Below are 27,749 nucleotides of genomic sequence, written 5' to 3'. Positions count from 1 at the left end.
TAGAAATAAAATTTTGACAAAATTTTCTATAGAAATAATATTTTGACAAAATTTTTTATAGAAATAAAATGTTGACCAAATTTTCTATAGAAAAAACATTTTGACAAAAAATAAAATGTTAACAAAATTTTCTATAGAAATGAAATATAGGCAAAATTTTTTATAGATGTAATATTTTGACAAAATTTTCTATAGCAATGATATTATGACAAAAAATAAATTTTAACGAATTTTCTATAGAAATAAAATTTTGACAAAATTTTCCATAGAAATAAAATTTTGACAAAAACTAAAATGTTAACAATATTTTCTATAGAAATGAAATTTAGACAATTTTGATATAATATTTTGACAAAATTTTCTATAGACATAAAATGTTGACAAAATTTTCTATAAAAATAATATTTTGACAAAAAATTAATTTTAATAAATTTTCTATAGAAATAAAATTTTGACAAAATTTTCTATAGAAAAAAAAATTTGAAAAAATTTTCTATAGAAATAAAATTTTGACAAAATTTTCTATAGAAATAATATGTTGACAAAATTTTTTATAGAAATAAAATTGTGACCAAATTTTCTATTGAAATAAAATTTTGACAAAATTTTCTATAGAAATAATATTTTGACAAAACTTTCTATAGAAATGAAATATTGACAAAATTTTCTATAGAAATACAATTTTGACAAAATTTTCTAAAGAAATAAAATTTTGACAAAAAAAAATATTAACAAAATTTTCTATAGAAATAAAACTTTGACAAAAATTTCTATAGAAATGTAATTTAGACAAAATTTTCTATAGATATAATATTTTGACAAAATTTTCTATAGACATAAAATTTTGACAAAATTGACTAGAGAAATAATATTTTGACAACAAACAAATTTTCTATAGAAATAAAATTTTGACAACATTTTCTATAGAAATAACAAGAAAGAAAGTCTAAAGTCGGGCTGGGCCGACTATATTATACCCTGCACCACTTTGTAGATACCATATCACATCCGTCAAATGTGTTGGAGGCTATATATAAAGGTGTGTCCCAAATACATACATTTAAATATCACTCGATCTTCTACAAAATCTATAGACTCAAAATTTAAGTCGGCTAATGCAATAGGGTGGAACACACTGTTAGTAAAAAACAAGTAAGGAAAGTCTAAATTCGGGCGGGGCCGACTATATTATACCCTGCACCACTTTGCAGATCTAAATTTTCGATACCATATCACATCCGTCAAATGTGTTGGGGGCTATATATAAAGGTTTGTCCCAAATACATATATTTAAATATCACTCGATCTGGACAGAATGTTATAAACTTTTACAAAATCTTTAGACTCAAAATTTAATTTAAGAAACTTCGCAAAAGTTTATTTATGATTTATCGCTCGATATATATGTATTAGAAGTTTAGGAAAACTAGAGCCATTTTTACAACTTTTCGACTAAGCAGTGGCGATTTTACAACGAAAATGTTGGTATTTTGACCATTTTTGTCGAAATCAGAAAAACATATATATGGGAGCTATATCTAAATCTGAGCCGATTTCAACCAAATTTGGTACGCATAGCTACAATGCTACTTCTACTTCCTGTGCAAAATTTCAACTAAATCGGAGTTAAAAATTGGCCTCTGTGGTCATATGAGTGTAAATCGGGCGAAAGCTATATATGGGAGCTATATCTAATTCTGACAACAATGCTAAATCTACTTCCTGTGCAAAATTTCAAATAAATTGGGCCAAAACTCTGGCTTCTAGGATCATAGAAGTCCATATCGGGCGAAAGATAAATATGGGAGCTATATCTAAATCTGAAACGATTCCAAATTAGGCGCGCAATACTAAATCTACTTCCTGTGCAAAATTTCAACCAAATTGGGCAAAAACTCTGGCTTCTGGGGCCATATAAGTCCATATCGGGCGAAAAATAAATATGTTCCACAGTGTGGCGCAGGGTATAAAAATTGGACAAAATTTTCTATAGAAATAAAATTTTGAAAAAATTTTCTATAGAAATAATATTTTGACAAAATTTTTTATAGAAATAAAATTTTGACAAAATTTTCTATAGAAATAAAATTTTGACAAAATTTCTATAGAAATAATATTTTGACAAAATTTTTTATAGAAATAAAATTTTGACAAAATTTTCTATAGAAATAAAATTTTGAAAAAATTTTCTATAGAAATAATATTTTGACAAAATTTTTTATAGAAATAAAATTTTGACAAAATTTTCTATAGAAATAAAATTTTGATCAAATTTTCTATAGAAATAAAATGTTGCCAAAATTTTTTATAGAAATAAAATTTTGACAAAATCTTCCATAGAAATAAAATTTTGACAAAATTTTCGATAGAAATAATATTTTGTCAAAATTTTTTATAGAAATAAAATTTTGACCAAATTTTCTATGGCAATACTATTTTGGTACATTTTTTTGCTCGATTGGCAATCGTGATTTTTCTGTGATTGGGGATTGGTGTGTTTGGGGGCTATATATAATATAGATTGATACGGGCCACTTTCAATGTCCTCACAAAGAAGTTAATTATTTTAACTATACAGGAAGTTTTGTTACTTCATTTTTTTTTTCAAATAGTTAAAAAAAGTAAGAATAAATAAAATGGTACAAATTATTCAAATTTTGCCACAAAAATGCTAAATTCATTATAGAAATTTTTATAGAATTTTTGCAAATATTCGAGGGAAAACCTTTCAAACAAGCGTTAAAATGCATTAAAAATATTTGGGAAAATATAAAAAAAATTTTAATTCACATTCAAAACACTGAATTTGAAATTTGAATTTGAATTTGAAAAACACTGAGCTGAAAATTGCAACGGCTGTTGAAACGGTGGACATTTGTTCTATGACAATTTCATATTACATTCATCGCTTCTCCGCCAATTTTGCACTACTTTCGGACCCAAAAGGAACATTTTCACTTCTTTTTTGGCTACGTTTTTTTCAGCAATATTAGGATATTAATTTATGAAAGAATAGTATCAAATACTATTTTTATACCCTGCGCCACACTGTGGTACAGGGTATTATAAGTTAGTGCATATGTTTTTAACACCCAGAAGGAGACGAGATAGACACATGGTGTCTTTGGCAATAATGCTCGGGGTGGGTCCCTGAGTCGATATAACCATGTCCGTCTGTCCGTCCGTCCGTCCGTCCGTCCGTCTGTCTGTGAACACATTTTTGTGATCAAAGTCTAGGTCGCAATTTAAGTCCAATCGCCTTCAAATTTGGCACATGTTCCTAATTTGGGTCAGAATAGAACCCTATTGATTTTGGAAGAAATCGGTTCAGATTTAGATATAGCTCCCATATATATTTTTCGCCCGATATGCACTAATATGGACCCAGCAGCCAGAGTTTTATACCGATTTGCTTGAAATTGTGTACAAACATAACAATTAGTCGTATAGTCAAGTGTGCAAAATTTGATTGAAATCGGTTCAGATTTAGATATAGCTCCCATATATATCTTTCGCCCGATATGGACTTATATGGCCCCAGAAGCCAGATTTTTTGCCGAATTTGGTTGAAATTTTTCACTAGGAGTAGATTTAGCATTGTAGCTATGCCTGCAAAATTTGGTTGAAATCGATTTAGATTTAGATATAGCTCCCATATATATCTTTCGCCCGATATGCACTTATATGGACCCAGAAGCCAGAGTTTTATCCCGATTAGCTAGAAATTTTGCACAAGGAGTACAATTAGTAGCATAGTCATGTGTGCCAAATTTGATTGAAATCGGTTCAGATTTAGATATAGCTTCCATATATATTTTTCACCCGATATGGACTTATATGGCCCCAGAAGCCAGAGTTTTGGACCAATTTGGTTGAAATTTTGCACTAGGAGTACAATTGGTAGTATAGTCATGTGTGCCAAATTTGATTGAAATCGATTCAGATTTAGATATAGCTCCCATATATATGTTTTTCTGATTTCGACAAAAATGGTCAAAATACATTTTTCTTGTAGAATCGCCACTGCTTAGTCGAAAGTTGTAAAAATGACTCTAATTTTCCTAAACTTCTAATACATATATATCGAGCGATAAATCATAGATAAACTTTTGCGAAGTTTCCTTAAAATTGCTTCAGATTTAAATGTTTCCCATATTTTTTTTTTACTAAAAGTGTGTTCCACCCTAGTGCATTATCCAACTTAAAATTTGAGTCTATAGATTTTGTAAAAGTCTATCAAATTCTGTCCAAATCGAGTGCTATTTAAATGTATGTATTTGGGACAAACCTTTATATATAGCCCCCAACACATTTGACGGATGTGATATGGTATCGAAAATTTAGATCTACAAAGTGGTGCAGGGTATAATATAGTCGGCCCCGCCCGACTTTAGACTTTCCTTACTTGTTTTTTGTTAAATTGCGTTTCCATTAAAATTTAATAAGAGCGTAAAATTGCTTTAGTTCATGTAAGCGCTTCTTCTGCGTCAATGTAGTAAGTGACCATTGTGTAGATGTGGCAGTGGTTGGTTTTCCAACATGTGTAAGTGTGTGTGTGTGTCAATGTGTGGAAAGGGAAATTGTTGGTTGTTTTGTTTTTTGGTCTCGCTAGTGTTGACTTTTAAGCTTTTAAATACGTTCGTTATTCGTAACAGTTATTCAAAATTTGTTTATAATTGAAATTCAGCTTAATTGTAGTTTTAAATCCAATTAAAAATTTTATCACACGATTTTGCGACAGCTTTTGTTCTTACTCTTGCCCATATACGAGTATGTACACAGAAAAAAAGGTGTCTTGTTAATTTTAGGACCAGTTTAACTTCCACATAGTTCAAAAAATTTACTGTAATATAGTTCATTTTTCGTAACCACTGCGAAAATTAACTTAGCTAAAGGAAAACTTATAAAACTTCAGTAAATGTTTTTTAGTTCACTAACTACGAAATGGGACGGATTTTTCCTTAAATAAATTTCCAATACAATAGTTAATGCATCGTTGATTGTATTATAAAAAGACATAGGCAATATAAAAATCTTACTACGAAATGTGGACAATTTACTAAGAACAATTTTTGTATGGAAAAAAAATTTTTGTAGTAAAAATTAACTTAACCACAGTACCGATTCGTATGGCGGCTTCCTACTGCTTATTTCGGTTTTTACTATAAGTTGGAGTATATTTCTTCACATTGAAAATTTTAGATAAAGTAGAATAAAAAGTAGTTAATTTAATCCTTGACGGGTGTATATAATTTTTTATGGATTCCTCGTAAATTTTGAATATATTTTACCTTATCCTATAGATAGAATACCAACTAATCAATAAACGTGATACTGGAAATTGAAGTGAGAAGAAATTATGAAATTATTGCATCATCTTTTTTTTTTGTTTGTGTTTGTTATTGCGATGATGTTATGGAATGTGTGTTGTTGGTATCTTTTGTAGTGATGGTTGTTTTGTTGCAATAGCGAGATCAGAAAGGGATCATGTGTGTGTGGAGTTGTTTTTCTTTACATATGTGTCCTTTATGACTATTTGTGTCTTTGAGTTTTATTGGTGCATTCAGTTCTGTTGATGCATTTATGAAGCGCACACGTGGTGCGCTTGCGTGCGGTATTTGTGTTTATTAATAAAAATACATTTATTTCGTAACATTTTAGAAACTGATAAGTGAATGGTGTGATGTTAGAGAAAACAAAAACACTTTATATTGATAAAAAATAAATAACTCTAAAATAAATCACATATTAAGAAACTGTATATTTCTATTAATAATTTAAAATTAGTGCGGTTTTAAATTGGTTTACATAAAAATATTCATAATGAGTGGTAATAAAATGATCTATATTTACTCTACATCTGGATCACAGTACAATTTTTTGAGTCTATATTTTTATGTTATAGCGAGTCCTTAAGGTGTGTACTAAGTTCGAGTTTAGGTGCTAAAATCAGAAATAAATCAGTAAGAAAAGTATAAAATTATACGCCTTCGATGCAAATTTAAATATAACTTGATGGAGAATAGCTCGAAACAAGTTTTTTATTAAGTTTATATTCTTTAAATGGATTACACGATTAAGAACAGAAAATCGTTTTTAAGCTTATGTAGAACGCTGTTGTTTTAATTTAATATGATGAATTGTTTTCAAGTTATTCCAATATATATAGCGGAAGTGCCTTAATTTTGAACATAACCGTATATCTCAAAAAGTCGAGCTCTTAAAAAAACAAGTGTAAATTTGGATTCAGCGACCTCAAATTACTAAAAATTTGATATAAATTTTAAATGAACACAAAAACGGTTCAATTTTGTTCCCATGTATTTCTAAAGAAAACTAATCATGAAAAATTGGGATTTTAGCCATTAAACTCGAACTTAATATCCACCATAAATACTAAATGCTATATTGACAAGTGGAAATTATATCTAATTTTATAATATTTTTATTTCATTTATATTCTGAGAAGGATTTTAAAAATGTCCCATTTGTGCATGGATATGATTCCACTAATGTAGTAATTGGATGATTTTTTTCAATGTGGTAAGTTTTTCGTCCATTTGTAATAAAGCCAAAATTTCTATTTATTAAAAATAATTTTCATTTGCAGGATGACAGCAAATCTAATGGTATTTTTTGGAATCTTCTTACTGTTTAATGCTAACTAAGCTGATATCCCTATTTGCTCTAAGACAATTCTCTTGTAAGTTAAAGATCAAAATACCATAGAATTTGATAATATTTTTATATTTTATATACCTTTTTAACTTCAGAGGCTTATGACGCAAATCCACACAACAAAAACTAGCGAAATCGGTGAAATTGGACAAAAATGAAATGAAAATAGCAACTTATGGCATATATCTTTCATATGGATAGAAAATGGAAATTCATATTAATTAGTTTCATTCTACTAACATTGAATATTACTCTTTTGAAGAAGCAATTACTAACTACCGAAAAGTAACAGCATACAGCGTACGAATAAAAACATTTCTTTTATTGTATATCATAAGCCATAGTTTTATGTAATATAATAATAATTTTTTGAAATAAAATACTGGTAGTTATGAAAAATTGTCTTATATTGTACGAAAAATGTCTTAGTTGTATACAGGCTTGTTGTACCTTTAATTCCTCAATTTATTTACTTCTTTGAAAATTATACTGATAAACAGTTTATTTGAAACCAATTTCTAAATATAGGATTCCCAAAAACTTGTTCATTTTTCCGGATAGCAGGAATATTTTGAATGAGTATAAGTACATTCTTCCCACAGCGTAGTAAGAATGAACTAAAATACGATGCAATACATAAACTTATTTATAAGAAAATCATGAACTTATCTAGATGAAAAAAATCTTTGGCGCCAAATCATGGTCATTCTTACTATGGGTTAGTTCATTTTTCGTAAACAATAGTAAACTTTTTTTTCGGTGTATAGCTATTGTCATCGGCAGCTTATGCTGTTGCTATTGTTGTTGCTTTTGCTGTTAGTTGTTGTAGTTGGTTTTTCACATATTCGCGCTTTGTCAAGTCATTGTCGTTCGTATTGTTTGTTTGGTTGGTTGATACGGTTGATACTAGAGGTCTGCATCGAATAACTTTTCACTACATGTATGCAATTCGCTGTCGAATATAGTACATACACTGTCTTTCTCTCAGAGCGCAAGTAGTGAAGTGAAGAGAACACTTGCTTGTCAAATACCACCAAATACTTATCCGAAACAATATGTGTTCCGAAAAAAAGGAACAATAGAAATGTAAGTACTTGAGAAAAAGTACAACATGGATTCTCTTCACTTCACGTGGTACCACAAGTATTTCTCAGTTATGTGCGAAGCAAACTTTCCATTATTATTAATCATAGATATGTATGTATTTCACATATTTCATATATTTATGTATGTCACACACTTACCTTAACGTTTGCTGTTCTTTATAACAAACCAAAACATATATTATGGAGAGTAACTGTTTTTTTGTATTTCTGAAACTGCACGTGGTACATGGAGTACTCTATGAAGTTTTGTTGTTTGCAACATATTTGACGTGATCACTATGAGTACACTTCAATAAGAGAGAAAGAGGAATATGTGTTTGTTGGTAGTGAAGACATCAGAGTAGCAACAAGAAGTTACTCGTGGCTTTTGGTGTTCATCAAAATGTGTACCAATAGTTTTGAGACTCTCTCAAATAGATGTACTCATGTAGCAAGTACACGTGTACTCTGCATGCACAAATGGAATTGTGCAGACCTCTAGTTGATACGATAATTTGACGTTGAACGATTTTTTTCGGAGTTTTTTAACAGAACAGTTATCCAAACTCCAATGAATAGAACGTTACAAAATATACATCTATGGTAAATAGATAATACGCAAAGGGTCGTTTATATGCGACATATATATAAAGCGAAGAAAAAATTGATTCGGTTACATAGTTTTTCTACACAGACAAAAAAGCCACACATGGTTCCAAAGACGTTGTCTTTACACTAATAATTTTAGTATTTATTGCGAGACAAAAAAGCGAAGAATTAAACTAAGGACAAATTTAATACACAATTCTCTTTTAAATCTAAATTTTGCGTACTTGATTCTAGGAAAGCAAATTTTAATTTATTCGTTTTTTTTTCAGGTTTTCTGCTCATGTGATATCTGAGACCTTTAAAATCATTTCTAAATTCGGGTTCGACTACAGTTAGAAATTATGTTTTGTTCCAAGTACAAAATTCTTCAAAATAAAGTATCGAAAACTATTAGTTGTTACTAATGTAGGTAGAATGGTATTGCAATTGGGCCACTTTTAGATATAGATCCCATATAAACCGACCCCCAGATTTGGCTTCTGGAGCGCGGTTGCCACTCGAGCCAAAAAAAAAAAAAAATATACAAAATCTGAGGAAAATTTTACAAAAGAATTACCATATAAAAAATCTTGTTTTTCAGAGTTTGGTCAAATTGTATTGGTTATTATGGAAAAACACTACAAAAAATATGTTTTATTATTTTATTCTAACAATAGCGACAATTTATTTATTTGTTTGAGTGCATAAATATCCCTAGAGAAAAAGGAAACTTTGATAGTATGGTCTAAAACAAAAATCAAAATTTTAAAAGTTAAACAAGTATATACGGTCGTAAGTTCAGCCAGGCCGAATCTTATGTACCCTCCACCATGGATTGCGTAGAAACTTCTACTGAAGACTGTCATCCACAATCGAATTACTTGGGTTGTGGTATCTTCAAACTTCTTAACATCGTTTTCTAAATTGTGAGTTAGTCCATACGTGCTATATATTAGACAAAATAGTTATGTATAGGTAAGTCTACAAATAATTACGAATCGATATAGACTTTTTGTACGATACGTAGAGAGCCAGAATTGAAATATGGGGGTCGCTTATGTGGGGGCTATATACAATTATGAACGTGATATGGACGAATTTTTGTGTGATTGGGGATCGATTTATTTGAGGGCTACATATAACTATAGACCGATATGGACCTAGTTAGGCATGGTTGTTAACGGCCATATACTAGCTCAATGTACCAAATTTCAACCGAATCGGTTGAAATTTGCTTCTCTTAGAGGCCCCGCAAACTAAATCTGAGGATCGGTTTATATGGGAGCTATATATAATTATGGACTGATATGAACCAATTCCTGCATGGTTGTTGAATACAATATACTAACATCACGTACCAAATTTCAACCGAATCGGATGAATTTTGCTCTTCCAAGGGGCGCCGGAGGTCAAATTTGGGGATCGGTTTATATGGGGCCTATATATAATTATGGACCGATTTCGACCAATTTTTGCATGGGTGTTTGAGGCCATATATTGAAACCACGTACCAAATTTAAACTGAATCAGATGAATGTTGGTCTTCCAAGAGGCTCCGGAGGTCAAATCTGGCGATCGGTTTATATGACAGCTATATTATGGATCGATGTTGACCAATTTTTGCATGGTCATTATATATATACCATATACATACATCATGTACTAAATTTCAGCCGGATCGGATGAAATTTGCTTCTCTTAGAGGCTCCGCAAGTCAAATCGGGGGATCGGTTTATATGGGGGCTATATATAATTATGGACCGATGTGGACCAATTTTTGTATGGTTGTTAGAGACCCTATACTTACACCATGTACCAAATTTCAGCCAGATCGGATGAAATATGCTACTCTTATAGGCTCCGCAAGCAACATCTGGGGGTCCGTTTATATGCGGCCTATACGTAAAAGTGGACCGATATGGCCCATTTGCAATACCACGGACCTACAACAATAACAACTACTTGTGCCAAGTTTGAAGTCGATAGTTTGTTTCGTTCGGAAGTTACACACAAAAAAAATAACTGCAAATAAATATTAACAACTTTATTTGTATGTAAAATCTGCTGATGCTCAACAAATTTGTCTATTGAATATAAGGCATTTGTTGTTGAAATGTGTTTGTAGATGCTTGACAGAGGAAATAATAGAAATATTCTGAATTTTCAACAAATTGTTTTGTTGCGAAAATAGTTGGCTGCTATCGATATGAAAACAAAAACAAAAATACTAGACTGGTTACGCGCACATCGCTGAGAAAATATACGAAAGCTAAAAGAAGTATGCGAAGAATACCGTTAGAACAAAATGAGTATGCACACATGCACGTGTATGATAGCAAGCAAACAGCTCATTCATCAGAGAATACAGAAAAGCATTCATAAATGTCTGTGAAAAAATATATTTTTCAATTTGGTAGTTTCTTAAATGTGTTTGTTGTATGAGATAATTAATAAAACCATATTAATATCGGGATTAGAGTTATTACAAATCGAATTAACTAGAATATATATCAATGGGCAAAAATTAGTCAAAATGCTTGCTAGACCCTGGACTACTCAAATTTAAAATCGTCATACATTTACAAAACTGAGTATAGGATTTTCGACACAAAAATGTTACATGTTCCCCGTCCAAAAATAGCATTTTGGTCATATTCCTTATCTGTGTGTACTTAACAAAATATCTCCCAAATTGTTCCGGCAATTTTGCGATTTTGGTGCAATAATTCTGTCAATTTCAATTTAATTTTTTTGTCAATACACCAATAAATTAGTTACAGGTCATTGATAGACTCCAACAAACCACATACAAATTTTTTCGTTCAAATACAAAAATATTTGTTGAGGATTAAACGTAACGTTCAACAACAAATATTTTGTACTGTTGGATGCTCAACAAATTACGTACAAATTATGTTATTGAGAACACAAATTATTTGTTGCCTTTGATGGTAACGATTGCTAACAACTTTTTTGTAATAATGGTTATTAAAAGTACAAATTAATTATTTGCAGGAAAATTAACAAATTTTGTTATTGGGTTTCCAACAAAAGTTATTGGTTCTCAAACTTATTTTTATCTGTGTAGCGTGATTTCCACAGACGGACGGCGGATATGCTTATGGGGTCTTAGAGCAATATTATGATGTATTACAAACGGAATGACAAAGTTAATATACCCCCATCCTATGGCGGAGGGTATAAAAAGAAGTTATATATTTATAGAAAATTTATTCAAAATTTAATTTCTATTTACTTATATTTTGTCAAAATTTTATTCCTTTAGAAACTTTTGTCAACATTTTATTTCTTTAGAAACTTTTGGCAACATTTTATTTCTATAGAAACTTTTGTCAAAATATTATTTCTATAGAAAATTATGTCAAAATATTATTTCTATGGAAAATTATTTTAAAATATTATTTCTATAGAAGATTATGTCAAAATATTATTTCTATAGAAAATTTTGTCAAAATTGTATTTCTATAAAAAGGTTTTTATACCCTACACCACATAGTGGTCAGGGTATAATAAGTTTGATCGGTCAAAAAATGTGCCTACCAGAAATATTGATTTTGGACCCCATAAAATATATACCGATCGACTCAGAATCACCTCCTCAGTCGATCTAGCGCTTGGTGTCCGTCCGTCCGCCCATCTGTCCATGTATTTGTTGTTCACAGGATTCCGGTCGCAATTATTAACCGATTTTGATGAAATTTGGTACAGGGAGTTTTTTGGGCACAAGGACGAACGCTATTGAATTTGGAAGAAATCGGATCAAATTTATTTATAGCTCCCATATATATGTGTCGCCCGATTTCGACAAATGGGGTCACGTTGCGCGTTTTTTCAAACGGATCGTCACCAAATTTAGCAAAAGGTAATCTTTTCCAAATCGGTTCAGATTTAGATATAGCTCCCATATATATGTATCGCCCGATTTTCCCAAATTTGGCCACAAAACCTTTATTTATCAACCGATCGTACTCAAAGTTGGCTAAATATAATCTTCTGTAGCACTAACTATGTGTGCAAAAAAATCATCGAAATCGGTTCAGATTGAGCTATAGCTCCCATATATATGTTCCGCCCGATTTTTCTAAATTTGGCCATAAAACCCTTATTTATCAACCGATGTTACTCAAATTTGGCTAAATGTAGTCTTCTATAGCACTAACTATATGTGCAAAAAATCATCGAGATCGGTTCAGATTTAGATATAGCTCCCATATATATGTATTTTGAAATATTCGCCCCTAATAACCTTATGTTTGACCATACAGGCCTCATTTCGTAACCGATCTTACTCAAATCTTGCACAAGGTAACCTTTTGTGGTATTAATCAAACCCGCAAAATATTATGCAAATTGGTTCAGATTTACATATAGCTTCCATATATATGCATCGCTCGATTTTCCCAAATTTGGCCATAGTACTCTTATTTATTAACCAATGTTACTCAAATTTCAAATGTACTAGCCGATCGTACTTATAAAGAATATTGCTCGATTTTTACAAATTTTGATTTATTACCCACACTAATTTAACGATTTTCTCATTTTTATACCCCGCGCCACACTGTGGAACAGGGTATTATAAGTTAGTGCATATGTTTGTAACACCCAGAAGGAGACGAGATAGACACATGGTGTCTTTGGCAATAATGCTCAGGGTGGGTCCCTGAGTCGATATAGCCATGTCCGTCTGTCCGTCCGTCTGTCCGTACGTTCGTCTGTCTGTGAACACATTTTTGTGATCAAAGTCTAGGTCGCAATTTAAGTCCAATCGCCTTCAAATTTGCACATGTTCCTAATTTGGGTCAGAATAGAACCCTATTGATTTTGGAAGAAATCGGTTCGGATTTAGATATAGCTCCCATATATATGTTTCGCCCGATATGCACTAATATATACCCAGCAGCCAGAGATTTATACCGATTTGCTTGAATATTTGTACAAACATAACACTTAGTCGTATAGTCATGTGTGCAAAATTGATTGATATCGGTTCAGATTTAGATATAGCTCCCATATATATCTTTCGTCCGATATGGACTTATATGGCCCAAGAAGCCAGATTTTTGGCCGAATTTGGTTGAAATTTTGCACTACGAGTACAACTAGTAGTATAGTCAAGTGTGCAAAATTTGATTGAAATCGGTTCAGATTTAGATATAGCTCCAATATATATCACTCGCCCGATATGGACTAATATGGTCGTAAAAGCCAGAGTTTTGGCCCAATTTGGTTGAAATTTTGCACAGGGAGTAAAATTGATAGTATAGTCATGTGTGCCAAATTTGATTGAAATCGGTTCAGATTTAGATATAGCTCCCATATATATCTTTCGCCCGATATGCACTTATATGGACCCAGAAGCCAGAGTTTTATCCCGATTAGCTTGAAATTTTGCACAAGGAGTAAAATTGATAGTATAGTCATGTGTGCCAAATTTGATTGAAATCGGTTCAGATTAAGATATAGCTTCCATATATATTTTTCGCCCGATATGGACTTATATGGCCCCAGAAGCCAGAGTTTTGGGCCAATTTGGTTGAAATTTTGCACTAGGAGTACAATTAGTAATATTGTCATGTGTGCCAAATTTGATTGAAATCGGTTCAGATTTAGATATAGCTCCCATATATATCGTTCGCCCGATTTACACTCATATGATCACAGTGGCCAATCTTTTACTCCGATTTCATTGAAATTTTGTACAGGGAGTAGAATTAGCATTGTAGCTATGCGTGCCAAATTTGATTGAAATTGGTTCAGATTTAGATATAGCTCCCATATATATCGTTCGCCCGATTTACACTCATATGATCACAGTGGCCAATCTTTTACTCCGATTTAATTGAAATTTTGCACAGGGAGTAGAATAAGCATTGTAGCTATGCGTGCCAAATTTGGTTGAAATCGGTTCAGATTTAGATATAGCTCCAATATATATGTAAGGAAAGTCTAAAGTCGGGCGGGGCCGACTATATTATACCCTGCACCACTTTGTAGATCTAAATTTTCGAAACCATATCACATCCGCCAAATGTGTTGGGGGCTATATATAAAGGTTTGTCCCAAATACATACATTTAAATATCACTCGATTTGGACAGAATTTGATAGACTTCTACAAACTCTATAGACTCAAAATGTAAGTTGGCTAATGCACTAGGGTGGAACACAATATTAGTAAAAAAAATATGTGAAACATTTAAATCTGAAGCAATTTTAAGGAAACTTCGCAAAAGTTTATTTATGATTTATCGCACGATATGTATGTATTAGAAGTTTAGGAAAATTAGAGTCAGTTTTATAACTTTTCGACTAAGCAGTGGCGATTTTACAAGGAAAATGTTGGTATTTTGACCATTTTTGTTTCGACAAAAATGGTCGATAAATCATAAATAAACTTTTGCGAAGTTTCCTTATAATTGCTTCAGATTTAAATGTTTCACATATTTATTCCCTTCACTACTACTGTGGTACAGGTTATAATAATTTTTTTTTACTAATATTGTGTTCCACCCTAGTGCATTAGCCAACTTACATTTTGAGTCTATAGATTTTGTAGAAGTCTATCAAATTCTGTCCAAATTGAGTGATATTTAAATGTATGTATTTGGGACAAACCTTTATATAGGCTCAATATTATTACTTGTTAATAATAGGCTCAATATTAGTGGCATACTAGCTCCGTAGGCGCAATATCAACACAGCCATTGTTGCTAGAAGTAGGGGAAATTCCCTATATGTAGGGTTTTTCTAATATTTAGCATCTTGTAGGGACGTAGGGCCACAATGTAGGGCATTTTCACTCAACACAATTTGTAATAATTTCTACATTTTGGTGGCTCTAGAGGAGGAAATTAGAAGCCGGCAAGGCTTGATCTTTAACAATGTGTGGTAAACTTTATTCCTGTAGAAAATTTTGTCAACATTTTATTTCTATAGAACATTTTGTCAAAATTGTATTTCATTAGAAATTTTGATTTTATTCGATCTTTCTTTTTTCCAATAGAAAATAATTAATCAAGCTTGAGATCGTTTTTTGTATGTATTGGTTTCTTTATTTTTCAATATTTCGCAATTACATTGAATTGCTTCATCAGGAGTCGATCTATAATAAAAGTGGTTTGATAATTTTTAATCATGACATGTAAAATTCTTTCTCAAAATTGTTTTTAAAATCGCAAATAATTTTAGTGGTAATAACAGCTATTGGTTTTAGTTTACAAATTTTTTATAAATAATTAAAGATTTTAATAATTGTAATTAACAAGTATCAGGAGACCAGGAAAAACAAAAGGAATTACATTATACACTTACGTATGCAAAACATTTAAGTGTAACACAACAACAACACATAAAGCTTAAAACTAGAGTAGTATCACTACGTTCGTCTATTACTTTTATTGCACTGATTTCCCTCTTGCTTTCTCTGATGCTGAGTACTTGCATATCTAGTTGTCTTGTCTATGATGTGTCTGTATATGTGAGCAATGTTATCTGTATCTGATTTGTAGTTCATTCTCTTCTCTGTGGGTACATTGTTAATGTACAACATTTCTAATGTTAATCTTTTGCTGTTGCTACTCTCTCTCTCCAATACTCTCACATCGTCAAAGTTCGGGTGATGTTTCGTTGTCGCACAGTGTGTTGCAAGCGCGGTTTTTTGGAGTTTGTTGTTATTGCGGAGTTTTATGTCTGATTTGTGTCCCGACAGTCTTGTTTTTAATTTATTTTTCGTAGTTCCAATATACATTTTGTCACATGGTTCTTTGTTATCTCCATTACATGTTATTTGATAGATAACATTAGATGTTTCCATAATAGGCGTCTTGTCTTTAGTTTTTGTGAAAATGTTTTTTAGTGTATTGTAATTTTTATGGGCAATATTGACTTTATTTTTGTCTACTATGTTAGAGTTTGTTATCCTTTCCGAAATTCCTTTTACATAGGATAAGGATCTGTAAATTTTGGGTTCTTTCTCTATATTTTCTTTGTCCAAGTAGGGTTTGTAAGATGAAATTAGTTCTTTTATTAGTTTTGGTGGAAAATTATTTTCTTGAAGTATATTTTGCAGCTTTTTTCTGTTGTTTTTATGGAATTTATTATCGCTTATTGTCAGTACTCTGTTTACTAAGTTTTTGGCCGTATTTATTAGTATGGACCTTGGGTGATTGGAAAAGAAGTTCATTATTCTTCCTGATGCTGTATCTTTCTGATACCAGTCTGTAATAAGTTTTCCATTTTCTTTTATTAGTAGTATGTCCAAGTAAGGCAGTTTATTATCCGTTTCTATTTCCATCGTAAAACTTATGCTTTTATGAAATTCATTAAGGCATTTTAATGTGTTATCTATTTCGTCCTCTTTTAATATCGCAAATAGGTCGTCAACGTACTTAGTCATAATTTTGGGTTTTTCTTTTAACTTGTCCATAGATGTGTCTAACAATTTTTCCATTAAAATGTCTGCTATGACCGGAGATGCTGGTGATCCCATGGGTAAGCCTTTTTTCTGCCTGTATATTTTTCCGTCGTATTTAAAATATCGATTGTCCACTATACAGAAACGTAGTATTTTCATAAACAGATGGATTTGGAAGAAATCGGATCAAATTTATTTATAGCTCCCATATATATGTGTCGCCCGATTTCGACAAATGGGGTCACGTTGCGCGTTTTTTCAAACGGATCGTCACCAAATTTAGCAAAAGGTAATCTTTTCCAAATCGGTTCAGATTTAGATATAGCTCCCATATATATGTATCGCCCGATTTTCCCAAATTTGGCCACAAAACCTTTATTTATCAACCGATCGTACTCAAAGTTGGCTAAATATAATCTTCTGTAGCACTAACTATGTGTGCAAAAAAATCATCGAAATCGGTTCAGATTGAGCTATAGCTCCCATATATATGTTCCGCCCGATTTTTCTAAATTTGGCCATAAAACCCTTATTTATCAACCGATGTTACTCAAATTTGGCTAAATGTAGTCTTCTATAGCACTAACTATATGTGCAAAAAATCATCGAGATCGGTTCAGATTTAGATATAGCTCCCATATATATGTATTTTGAAATATTCGCCCCTAATAACCTTATGTTTGACCATACAGGCCTCATTTCGTAACCGATCTTACTCAAATCTTGCACAAGGTAACCTTTTGTGGTATTAATCAAACCCGCAAAATATTATGCAAATTGGTTCAGATTTACATATAGCTTCCATATATATGCATCGCTCGATTTTCCCAAATTTGGCCATAGTACTCTTATTTATTAACCAATGTTACTCAAATTTCAAATGTACTAGCCGATCGTACTTATAAAGAATATTGCTCGATTTTTACAAATTTTGATTTATTACCCACACTAATTTAACGATTTTCTCATTTTTATACCCCGCGCCACACTGTGGAACAGGGTATTATAAGTTAGTGCATATGTTTGTAACACCCAGAAGGAGACGAGATAGACACATGGTGTCTTTGGCAATAATGCTCAGGGTGGGTCCCTGAGTCGATATAGCCATGTCCGTCTGTCCGTCCGTCTGTCCGTACGTTCGTCTGTCTGTGAACACATTTTTGTGATCAAAGTCTAGGTCGCAATTTAAGTCCAATCGCCTTCAAATTTGCACATGTTCCTAATTTGGGTCAGAATAGAACCCTATTGATTTTGGAAGAAATCGGTTCGGATTTAGATATAGCTCCCATATATATGTTTCGCCCGATATGCACTAATATATACCCAGCAGCCAGAGATTTATACCGATTTGCTTGAATATTTGTACAAACATAACACTTAGTCGTATAGTCATGTGTGCAAAATTGATTGATATCGGTTCAGATTTAGATATAGCTCCCATATATATCTTTCGTCCGATATGGACTTATATGGCCCAAGAAGCCAGATTTTTGGCCGAATTTGGTTGAAATTTTGCACTACGAGTACAACTAGTAGTATAGTCAAGTGTGCAAAATTTGATTGAAATCGGTTCAGATTTAGATATAGCTCCAATATATATCACTCGCCCGATATGGACTAATATGGTCGTAAAAGCCAGAGTTTTGGCCCAATTTGGTTGAAATTTTGCACAGGGAGTAAAATTGATAGTATAGTCATGTGTGCCAAATTTGATTGAAATCGGTTCAGATTTAGATATAGCTCCCATATATATCTTTCGCCCGATATGCACTTATATGGACCCAGAAGCCAGAGTTTTATCCCGATTAGCTTGAAATTTTGCACAAGGAGTAAAATTGATAGTATAGTCATGTGTGCCAAATTTGATTGAAATCGGTTCAGATTAAGATATAGCTTCCATATATATTTTTCGCCCGATATGGACTTATATGGCCCCAGAAGCCAGAGTTTTGGGCCAATTTGGTTGAAATTTTGCACTAGGAGTACAATTAGTAATATTGTCATGTGTGCCAAATTTGATTGAAATCGGTTCAGATTTAGATATAGCTCCCATATATATCGTTCGCCCGATTTACACTCATATGATCACAGTGGCCAATCTTTTACTCCGATTTCATTGAAATTTTGTACAGGGAGTAGAATTAGCATTGTAGCTATGCGTGCCAAATTTGATTGAAATTGGTTCAGATTTAGATATAGCTCCCATATATATCGTTCGCCCGATTTACACTCATATGATCACAGTGGCCAATCTTTTACTCCGATTTAATTGAAATTTTGCACAGGGAGTAGAATAAGCATTGTAGCTATGCGTGCCAAATTTGGTTGAAATCGGTTCAGATTTAGATATAGCTCCAATATATATGTAAGGAAAGTCTAAAGTCGGGCGGGGCCGACTATATTATACCCTGCACCACTTTGTAGATCTAAATTTTCGAAACCATATCACATCCGCCAAATGTGTTGGGGGCTATATATAAAGGTTTGTCCCAAATACATACATTTAAATATCACTCGATTTGGACAGAATTTGATAGACTTCTACAAACTCTATAGACTCAAAATGTAAGTTGGCTAATGCACTAGGGTGGAACACAATATTAGTAAAAAAAATATGTGAAACATTTAAATCTGAAGCAATTTTAAGGAAACTTCGCAAAAGTTTATTTATGATTTATCGCACGATATGTATGTATTAGAAGTTTAGGAAAATTAGAGTCAGTTTTATAACTTTTCGACTAAGCAGTGGCGATTTTACAAGGAAAATGTTGGTATTTTGACCATTTTTGTTTCGACAAAAATGGTCGATAAATCATAAATAAACTTTTGCGAAGTTTCCTTATAATTGCTTCAGATTTAAATGTTTCACATATTTATTCCCTTCACTACTACTGTGGTACAGGTTATAATAATTTTTTTTTACTAATATTGTGTTCCACCCTAGTGCATTAGCCAACTTACATTTTGAGTCTATAGATTTTGTAGAAGTCTATCAAATTCTGTCCAAATTGAGTGATATTTAAATGTATGTATTTGGGACAAACCTTTATATAGGCTCAATATTATTACTTGTTAATAATAGGCTCAATATTAGTGGCATACTAGCTCCGTAGGCGCAATATCAACACAGCCATTGTTGCTAGAAGTAGGGGAAATTCCCTATATGTAGGGTTTTTCTAATATTTAGCATCTTGTAGGGACGTAGGGCCACAATGTAGGGCATTTTCACTCAACACAATTTGTAATAATTTCTACATTTTGGTGGCTCTAGAGGAGGAAATTAGAAGCCGGCAAGGCTTGATCTTTAACAATGTGTGGTAAACTTTATTCCTGTAGAAAATTTTGTCAACATTTTATTTCTATAGAACATTTTGTCAAAATTGTATTTCATTAGAAATTTTGATTTTATTCGATCTTTCTTTTTTCCAATAGAAAATAATTAATCAAGCTTGAGATCGTTTTTTGTATGTATTGGTTTCTTTATTTTTCAATATTTCGCAATTACATTGAATTGCTTCATCAGGAGTCGATCTATAATAAAAGTGGTTTGATAATTTTTAATCATGACATGTAAAATTCTTTCTCAAAATTGTTTTTAAAATCGCAAATAATTTTAGTGGTAATAACAGCTATTGGTTTTAGTTTACAAATTTTTTATAAATAATTAAAGATTTTAATAATTGTAATTAACAAGTATCAGGAGACCAGGAAAAACAAAAGGAATTACATTATACACTTACGTATGCAAAACATTTAAGTGTAACACAACAACAACACATAAAGCTTAAAACTAGAGTAGTATCACTACGTTCGTCTATTACTTTTATTGCACTGATTTCCCTCTTGCTTTCTCTGATGCTGAGTACTTGCATATCTAGTTGTCTTGTCTATGATGTGTCTGTATATGTGAGCAATGTTATCTGTATCTGATTTGTAGTTCATTCTCTTCTCTGTGGGTACATTGTTAATGTACAACATTTCTAATGTTAATCTTTTGCTGTTGCTACTCTCTCTCTCCAATACTCTCACATCGTCAAAGTTCGGGTGATGTTTCGTTGTCGCACAGTGTGTTGCAAGCGCGGTTTTTTGGAGTTTGTTGTTATTGCGGAGTTTTATGTCTGATTTGTGTCCCGACAGTCTTGTTTTTAATTTATTTTTCGTAGTTCCAATATACATTTTGTCACATGGTTCTTTGTTATCTCCATTACATGTTATTTGATAGATAACATTAGATGTTTCCATAATAGGCGTCTTGTCTTTAGTTTTTGTGAAAATGTTTTTTAGTGTATTGTAATTTTTATGGGCAATATTGACTTTATTTTTGTCTACTATGTTAGAGTTTGTTATCCTTTCCGAAATTCCTTTTACATAGGATAAGGATCTGTAAATTTTGGGTTCTTTCTCTATATTTTCTTTGTCCAAGTAGGGTTTGTAAGATGAAATTAGTTCTTTTATTAGTTTTGGTGGAAAATTATTTTCTTGAAGTATATTTTGCAGCTTTTTTCTGTTGTTTTTATGGAATTTATTATCGCTTATTGTCAGTACTCTGTTTACTAAGTTTTTGGCCGTATTTATTAGTATGGACCTTGGGTGATTGGAAAAGAAGTTCATTATTCTTCCTGATGCTGTATCTTTCTGATACCAGTCTGTAATAAGTTTTCCATTTTCTTTTATTAGTAGTATGTCCAAGTAAGGCAGTTTATTATCCGTTTCTATTTCCATCGTAAAACTTATGCTTTTATGAAATTCATTAAGGCATTTTAATGTGTTATCTATTTCGTCCTCTTTTAATATCGCAAATAGGTCGTCAACGTACTTAGTCATAATTTTGGGTTTTTCTTTTAACTTGTCCATAGATGTGTCTAACAATTTTTCCATTAAAATGTCTGCTATGACCGGAGATGCTGGTGATCCCATGGGTAAGCCTTTTTTCTGCCTGTATATTTTTCCGTCGTATTTAAAATATCGATTGTCCACTATACAGAAACGTAGTATTTTCATAAACAGATGCTTTGTCATATTCGTGTGCACAGTTATTTCATTCCACCTTTCTTCTATTATTTGGAGTGCTGCGTCAACTGGTACACTTGGGAAAAGCGATACTACGTCAAACGAAATTAATTTCTCATCCTTTTGGATCGTCAAGTGTTTTATCCTATCTCTAAATTGCACTGAATCCCGAACATTATATCTAGATTTAACTGTCAAGCATTTCAGAATATCTGCCACATATTTACACATCTCCGAGGACGGGGATTTAACCGAAGAGCATATTGGTCTCAATGGGTATCCTTCTTTATGGATTTTTGGTAGTCCGTACAGCCTTGGTGCTATCACATTATCTGCCTTAAGGTTCTTCTTTTCCGCTTCCGATATGATATTATTCTTGAAAAGTTCTTCAACTAACTCATTATTTCTCTTTTGTAGGGCTTGTGTGGGGTCTTTATTTACTCTTTGATATGTCATCATATCTCCTACAATTTTTAACATCCTCTCTTTATATTCTTCCTTCTCCATGGCCACTGTAACGTTTCCTTTGTCTGCGTTTAGTATGTAAATATTCTTGTTGGCATTTAAAAATTTTTTAGTTCGTTCCACTGTGTTTATAATATATTTTTCTCTTCCACTATGGGACATTTTGTTAATGTGATTCTCTACCGATGTTGCGAATTTTGTCCTAGCCTTTTCTTGCTCTTCCTTGTCATTGTTCATCTGGATTAAATTTTCTCCATCAGCGATATATTTGAACAAAGGGAATTTTGTTCTTTGAGTTGGGAGACCGTGCTTTTGTCCTAGAGATAGAAGCCATTTTATATCGTATGGAAATTCCGTTTTGGTTTTGTTGACAAACCATTTTTCATTAACCCGTATGTTTAGTTCAGTTCGTTGTTTTTCTAAAAGTTTATTGAATTTTCCTTTTTGTATTTCATTTGTTCTTTCTTTAATTTTCCTGATATATGTGTTTTGATAGGAAACAAGTGTTTCGTTTTCGTCTTGTGAGAGGTGATCATTAAGCCATTTTTTTATCTTTTCCTCTTCTTCTTTGTAACTTTTCTGGAGATTATGTCTGTGCTTAATTAAAATATTCAGAATTTTTATTTGAAAATGCTCAATGTATTGCAAGAGTGTGGGCTGTAAGTCAATTTTAGATTTTTCTTTATTTTCCAAAATATTGTAGATGTTTTTCATCGAATTTTTTATGAATTCAGGTATAATTCCATGATTACGACATCTGATTAGAAATGTTATTGAAGAGTGAATCTTTTCGGTTTTCACTTTCAAATTTTTGTGTCTGTTTATATTGCGTCTTAGAGATTTGTCATTATTCTTTATTTTATTATAGATCATTGTTTTATTCTCGGCGTGCTTTCCGTGTTTAATTAGAAATTTTGATTTTATTCGATCTTTCTTTTTTCCAATAGAAAATAATTAATCAAGCTTGAGATCGTTTTTTGTATGTATTGGTTTCTTTATTTTTCAATATTTCGCAATTACATTGAATTGCTTCATCAGGAGTCGATCTATAATAAAAGTGGTTTGATAATTTTTAATCATGACATGTAAAATTCTTTCTCAAAATTGTTTTTAAAATCGCAAATAATTTTAGTGGTAATAACAGCTATTGGTTTTAGTTTACAAATTTTTTATAAATAATTAAAGATTTTAATAATTGTAATTAACAAGTATCAGGAGACCAGGAAAAACAAAAGGAATTACATTATACACTTACGTATGCAAAACATTTAAGTGTAACACAACAACAACACATAAAGCTTAAAACTAGAGTAGTATCACTACGTTCGTCTATTACTTTTATTGCACTGATTTCCCTCTTGCTTTCTCTGATGCTGAGTACTTGCATATCTAGTTGTCTTGTCTATGATGTGTCTGTATATGTGAGCAATGTTATCTGTATCTGATTTGTAGTTCATTCTCTTCTCTGTGGGTACATTGTTAATGTACAACATTTCTAATGTTAATCTTTTGCTGTTGCTACTCTCTCTCTCCAATACTCTCACATCGTCAAAGTTCGGGTGATGTTTCGTTGTCGCACAGTGTGTTGCAAGCGCGGTTTTTTGGAGTTTGTTGTTATTGCGGAGTTTTATGTCTGATTTGTGTCCCGACAGTCTTGTTTTTAATTTATTTTTCGTAGTTCCAATATACATTTTGTCACATGGTTCTTTGTTATCTCCATTACATGTTATTTGATAGATAACATTAGATGTTTCCATAATAGGCGTCTTGTCTTTAGTTTTTGTGAAAATGTTTTTTAGTGTATTGTAATTTTTATGGGCAATATTGACTTTATTTTTGTCTACTATGTTAGAGTTTGTTATCCTTTCCGAAATTCCTTTTACATAGGATAAGGATCTGTAAATTTTGGGTTCTTTCTCTATATTTTCTTTGTCCAAGTAGGGTTTGTAAGATGAAATTAGTTCTTTTATTAGTTTTGGTGGAAAATTATTTTCTTGAAGTATATTTTGCAGCTTTTTTCTGTTGTTTTTATGGAATTTATTATCGCTTATTGTCAGTACTCTGTTTACTAAGTTTTTGGCCGTATTTATTAGTATGGACCTTGGGTGATTGGAAAAGAAGTTCATTATTCTTCCTGATGCTGTATCTTTCTGATACCAGTCTGTAATAAGTTTTCCATTTTCTTTTATTAGTAGTATGTCCAAGTAAGGCAGTTTATTATCCGTTTCTATTTCCATCGTAAAACTTATGCTTTTATGAAATTCATTAAGGCATTTTAATGTGTTATCTATTTCGTCCTCTTTTAATATCGCAAATAGGTCGTCAACGTACTTAGTCATAATTTTGGGTTTTTCTTTTAACTTGTCCATAGATGTGTCTAACAATTTTTCCATTAAAATGTCTGCTATGACCGGAGATGCTGGTGATCCCATGGGTAAGCCTTTTTTCTGCCTGTATATTTTTCCGTCGTATTTAAAATATCGATTGTCCACTATACAGAAACGTAGTATTTTCATAAACAGATGCTTTGTCATATTCGTGTGCACAGTTATTTCATTCCACCTTTCTTCTATTATTTGGAGTGCTGCGTCAACTGGTACACTTGGGAAAAGCGATACTACGTCAAACGAAATTAATTTCTCATCCTTTTGGATCGTCAAGTGTTTTATCCTATCTCTAAATTGCACTGAATCCCGAACATTATATCTAGATTTAACTGTCAAGCATTTCAGAATATCTGCCACATATTTACACATCTCCGAGGACGGGGATTTAACCGAAGAGCATATTGGTCTCAATGGGTATCCACCAGCATCTCCGGTCATAGCAGACATTTTAATGGAAAAATTGTTAGACACATCTATGGACAAGTTAAAAGAAAAACCCAAAATTATGACTAAGTACGTTGACGACCTATTTGCGATATTAAAAGAGGACGAAATAGATAACACATTAAAATGCCTTAATGAATTTCATAAAAGCATAAGTTTTACGATGGAAATAGAAACGGATAATAAACTGCCTTACTTGGACATACTACTAATAAAAGAAAATGGAAAACTTATTACAGACTGGTATCAGAAAGATACAGCATCAGGAAGAATAATGAACTTCTTTTCCAATCACCCAAGGTCCATACTAATAAATACGGCCAAAAACTTAGTAAACAGAGTACTGACAATAAGCGATAATAAATTCCATAAAAACAACAGAAAAAAGCTGCAAAATATACTTCAAGAAAATAATTTTCCACCAAAACTAATAAAAGAACTAATTTCATCTTACAAACCCTACTTGGACAAAGAAAATATAGAGAAAGAACCCAAAATTTACAGATCCTTATCCTATGTAAAAGGAATTTCGGAAAGGATAACAAACTCTAACATAGTAGACAAAAATAAAGTCAATATTGCCCATAAAAATTACAATACACTAAAAAACATTTTCACAAAAACTAAAGACAAGACGCCTATTATGGAAACATCTAATGTTATCTATCAAATAACATGTAATGGAGATAACAAAGAACCATGTGACAAAATGTATATTGGAACTACGAAAAATAAATTAAAAACAAGACTGTCGGGACACAAATCAGACATAAAACTCCGCAATAACAACAAACTCCAAAAAACCGCGCTTGCAACACACTGTGCGACAACGAAACATCACCCGAACTTTGACGATGTGAGAGTATTGGAGAGAGAGAGTAGCAACAGCAAAAGATTAACATTAGAAATGTTGTACATTAACAATGTACCCACAGAGAAGAGAATGAACTACAAATCAGATACAGATAACATTGCTCACATATACAGACACATCATAGACAAGACAACTAGATATGCAAGTACTCAGCATCAGAGAAAGCAAGAGGGAAATCAGTGCAATAAAAGTAATAGACGAACGTAGTGATACTACTCTAGTTTTAAGCTTTATGTGTTGTTGTTGTGTTACACTTAAATGTTTTGCATACGTAAGTGTATAATGTAATTCCTTTTGTTTTTCCTGGTCTCCTGATACTTGTTAATTACAATTATTAAAATCTTTAATTATTTATAAAAAATTTGTAAACTAAAACCAATAGCTGTTATTACCACTAAAATTATTTGCGATTTTAAAAACAATTTTGAGAAAGAATTTTACATGTCATGATTAAAAATTATCAAACCACTTTTATTATAGATCGACTCCTGATGAAGCAATTCAATGTAATTGCGAAATATTGAAAAATAAAGAAACCAATACATACAAAAAACGATCTCAAGCTTGATTAATTATTTTCTATTGAAAATTGTATTTCTATAGAATTTTTTTTTCAAAATATTATTTCTATAAAAAATGTTCTCAAAATTTTATTTCTGTGGAATTTTTTCTCAAAATTTTATTTCTATAGAATTTATTGTCAAAATTTTATTTCTATAGAAAAATTTCTCACAAAAATTTGTTTATAGAAACTTTTTCCAAAATTTTATTTTTATAGAGATTTAACAAAAAAGATTACTAATTTGGGTAGAATTCTACCAACTGTGGCAACCGTGGTGGTAATACAAATTTATATTCTAAGTTATATACATTGCATATTCATGTTTTAAAATAATAAAGTACTTAGAACCATTTTTGTTTTGTAAAATTTTTTAAATTTAACGAAAAATATAGTAGGGAAAATTGTTTGGGAATGTATGCGAAGTAGGGAACTTTTTTTGACTTTGTAGGGTAAACCGAACATTTTCCCTGGCAATATTGACTATGAGCTATAGTCAGATTGACACAAAGCACCCATAGACATGTACCCCTTAATTTTCTTAAATATGCAACTGCGGTTTATCTCCCAGACCTATATGTTACCCCACAAATGCTTATGATTACTAATTCTGTAATGGTGGTTTAGGGTATGATATAGTCGGCCCCGCCCGGCTTTCTACTTTACTTACTTGTTTTTTTATACCCTCCATCATAGGATGGGGGTATATTAACTTTGTCATTCCGTTTGTAACACATCGAAATATTGCTCTAAGACCCCATAAAGTATATATATTCTGGGTCGTGGTGAAATTCTGAGTCGATCTAAGCATGTCCGTCCGTCCGTCCGTCTGTTGAAATCACGCTAACTTCCGAACGAAACAAGCTGTCGACTTGAAACTTGGCACAAGTAGTTGTTATCGATGTAGGTCGGATGGTATTGAAAATGGGCCATATCGGTCCACTTTTACGTATAGCCGCCATATAAAGGGACCATCAGATTTGGCTTGTGGAGCCTCTAACAGAAGCATATTTCATCCGATCCGGCTGAAATTTGGCACATGGTGTTGGTATATGGTCTCTAACAACCCTGCAAAAATTGGTCCACATCGGTCCATAATTATATATAGCCCCCATATAAACCGATCCCCAGATTTGGCTTGAGGAGCCTCTAAGAGAAGCAAATTTCATCCGATCCGGCTGAAATTCGGTACATGATGTTGGTATATGGTCTCTAACAGTAAT

General features: G+C 32.0%; 4 protein-coding genes across 4 annotated transcripts; 1 reads left to right on the top strand and 3 right to left on the bottom strand.

The window, feature by feature from the left end:
* Positions 1–15,749: 15,749 nt before the first annotated feature.
* LOC142235339 (uncharacterized) lies at positions 15,750–16,862 on the bottom strand. The gene has a single exon (XM_075306595.1). The coding sequence runs from the start codon at positions 16,860–16,862 to the stop codon at positions 15,750–15,752; it is 1,113 nt and encodes a 370-aa protein (XP_075162710.1).
* Positions 16,863–20,591: 3,729 nt separating this feature from the next.
* LOC142235338 (uncharacterized) lies at positions 20,592–23,135 on the bottom strand. Its single transcript, XM_075306594.1, has one exon. The coding sequence runs from the start codon at positions 23,133–23,135 to the stop codon at positions 20,592–20,594; it is 2,544 nt and encodes an 847-aa protein (XP_075162709.1).
* Positions 23,136–23,581: 446 nt separating this feature from the next.
* Positions 23,582–24,631, bottom strand: LOC142235337 (uncharacterized). The gene has a single exon (XM_075306593.1). It carries the CDS (start codon positions 24,629–24,631, stop codon positions 23,582–23,584), a length of 1,050 nt encoding a protein of 349 aa, XP_075162708.1.
* A 28-nt stretch (positions 24,632–24,659) lies between these two features.
* LOC142235336 (uncharacterized) lies at positions 24,660–26,174 on the top strand. The gene is made up of 2 exons (XM_075306592.1): positions 24,660–24,696; positions 24,973–26,174. Exons 1-2 carry the CDS (start codon positions 24,660–24,662, stop codon positions 26,172–26,174), a joined length of 1,239 nt encoding a protein of 412 aa, XP_075162707.1.
* The last annotated feature ends 1,575 nt before the right edge of the window (positions 26,175–27,749 follow it).

This window comes from Haematobia irritans, chromosome 4, assembly GCF_050003625.1.
Source record: "Haematobia irritans isolate KBUSLIRL chromosome 4, ASM5000362v1, whole genome shotgun sequence".
Taxonomy (NCBI): Eukaryota; Metazoa; Arthropoda; class Insecta; order Diptera; family Muscidae; genus Haematobia; species Haematobia irritans.
This window is presented reverse-complemented; position numbering and strand designations above follow the sequence as displayed.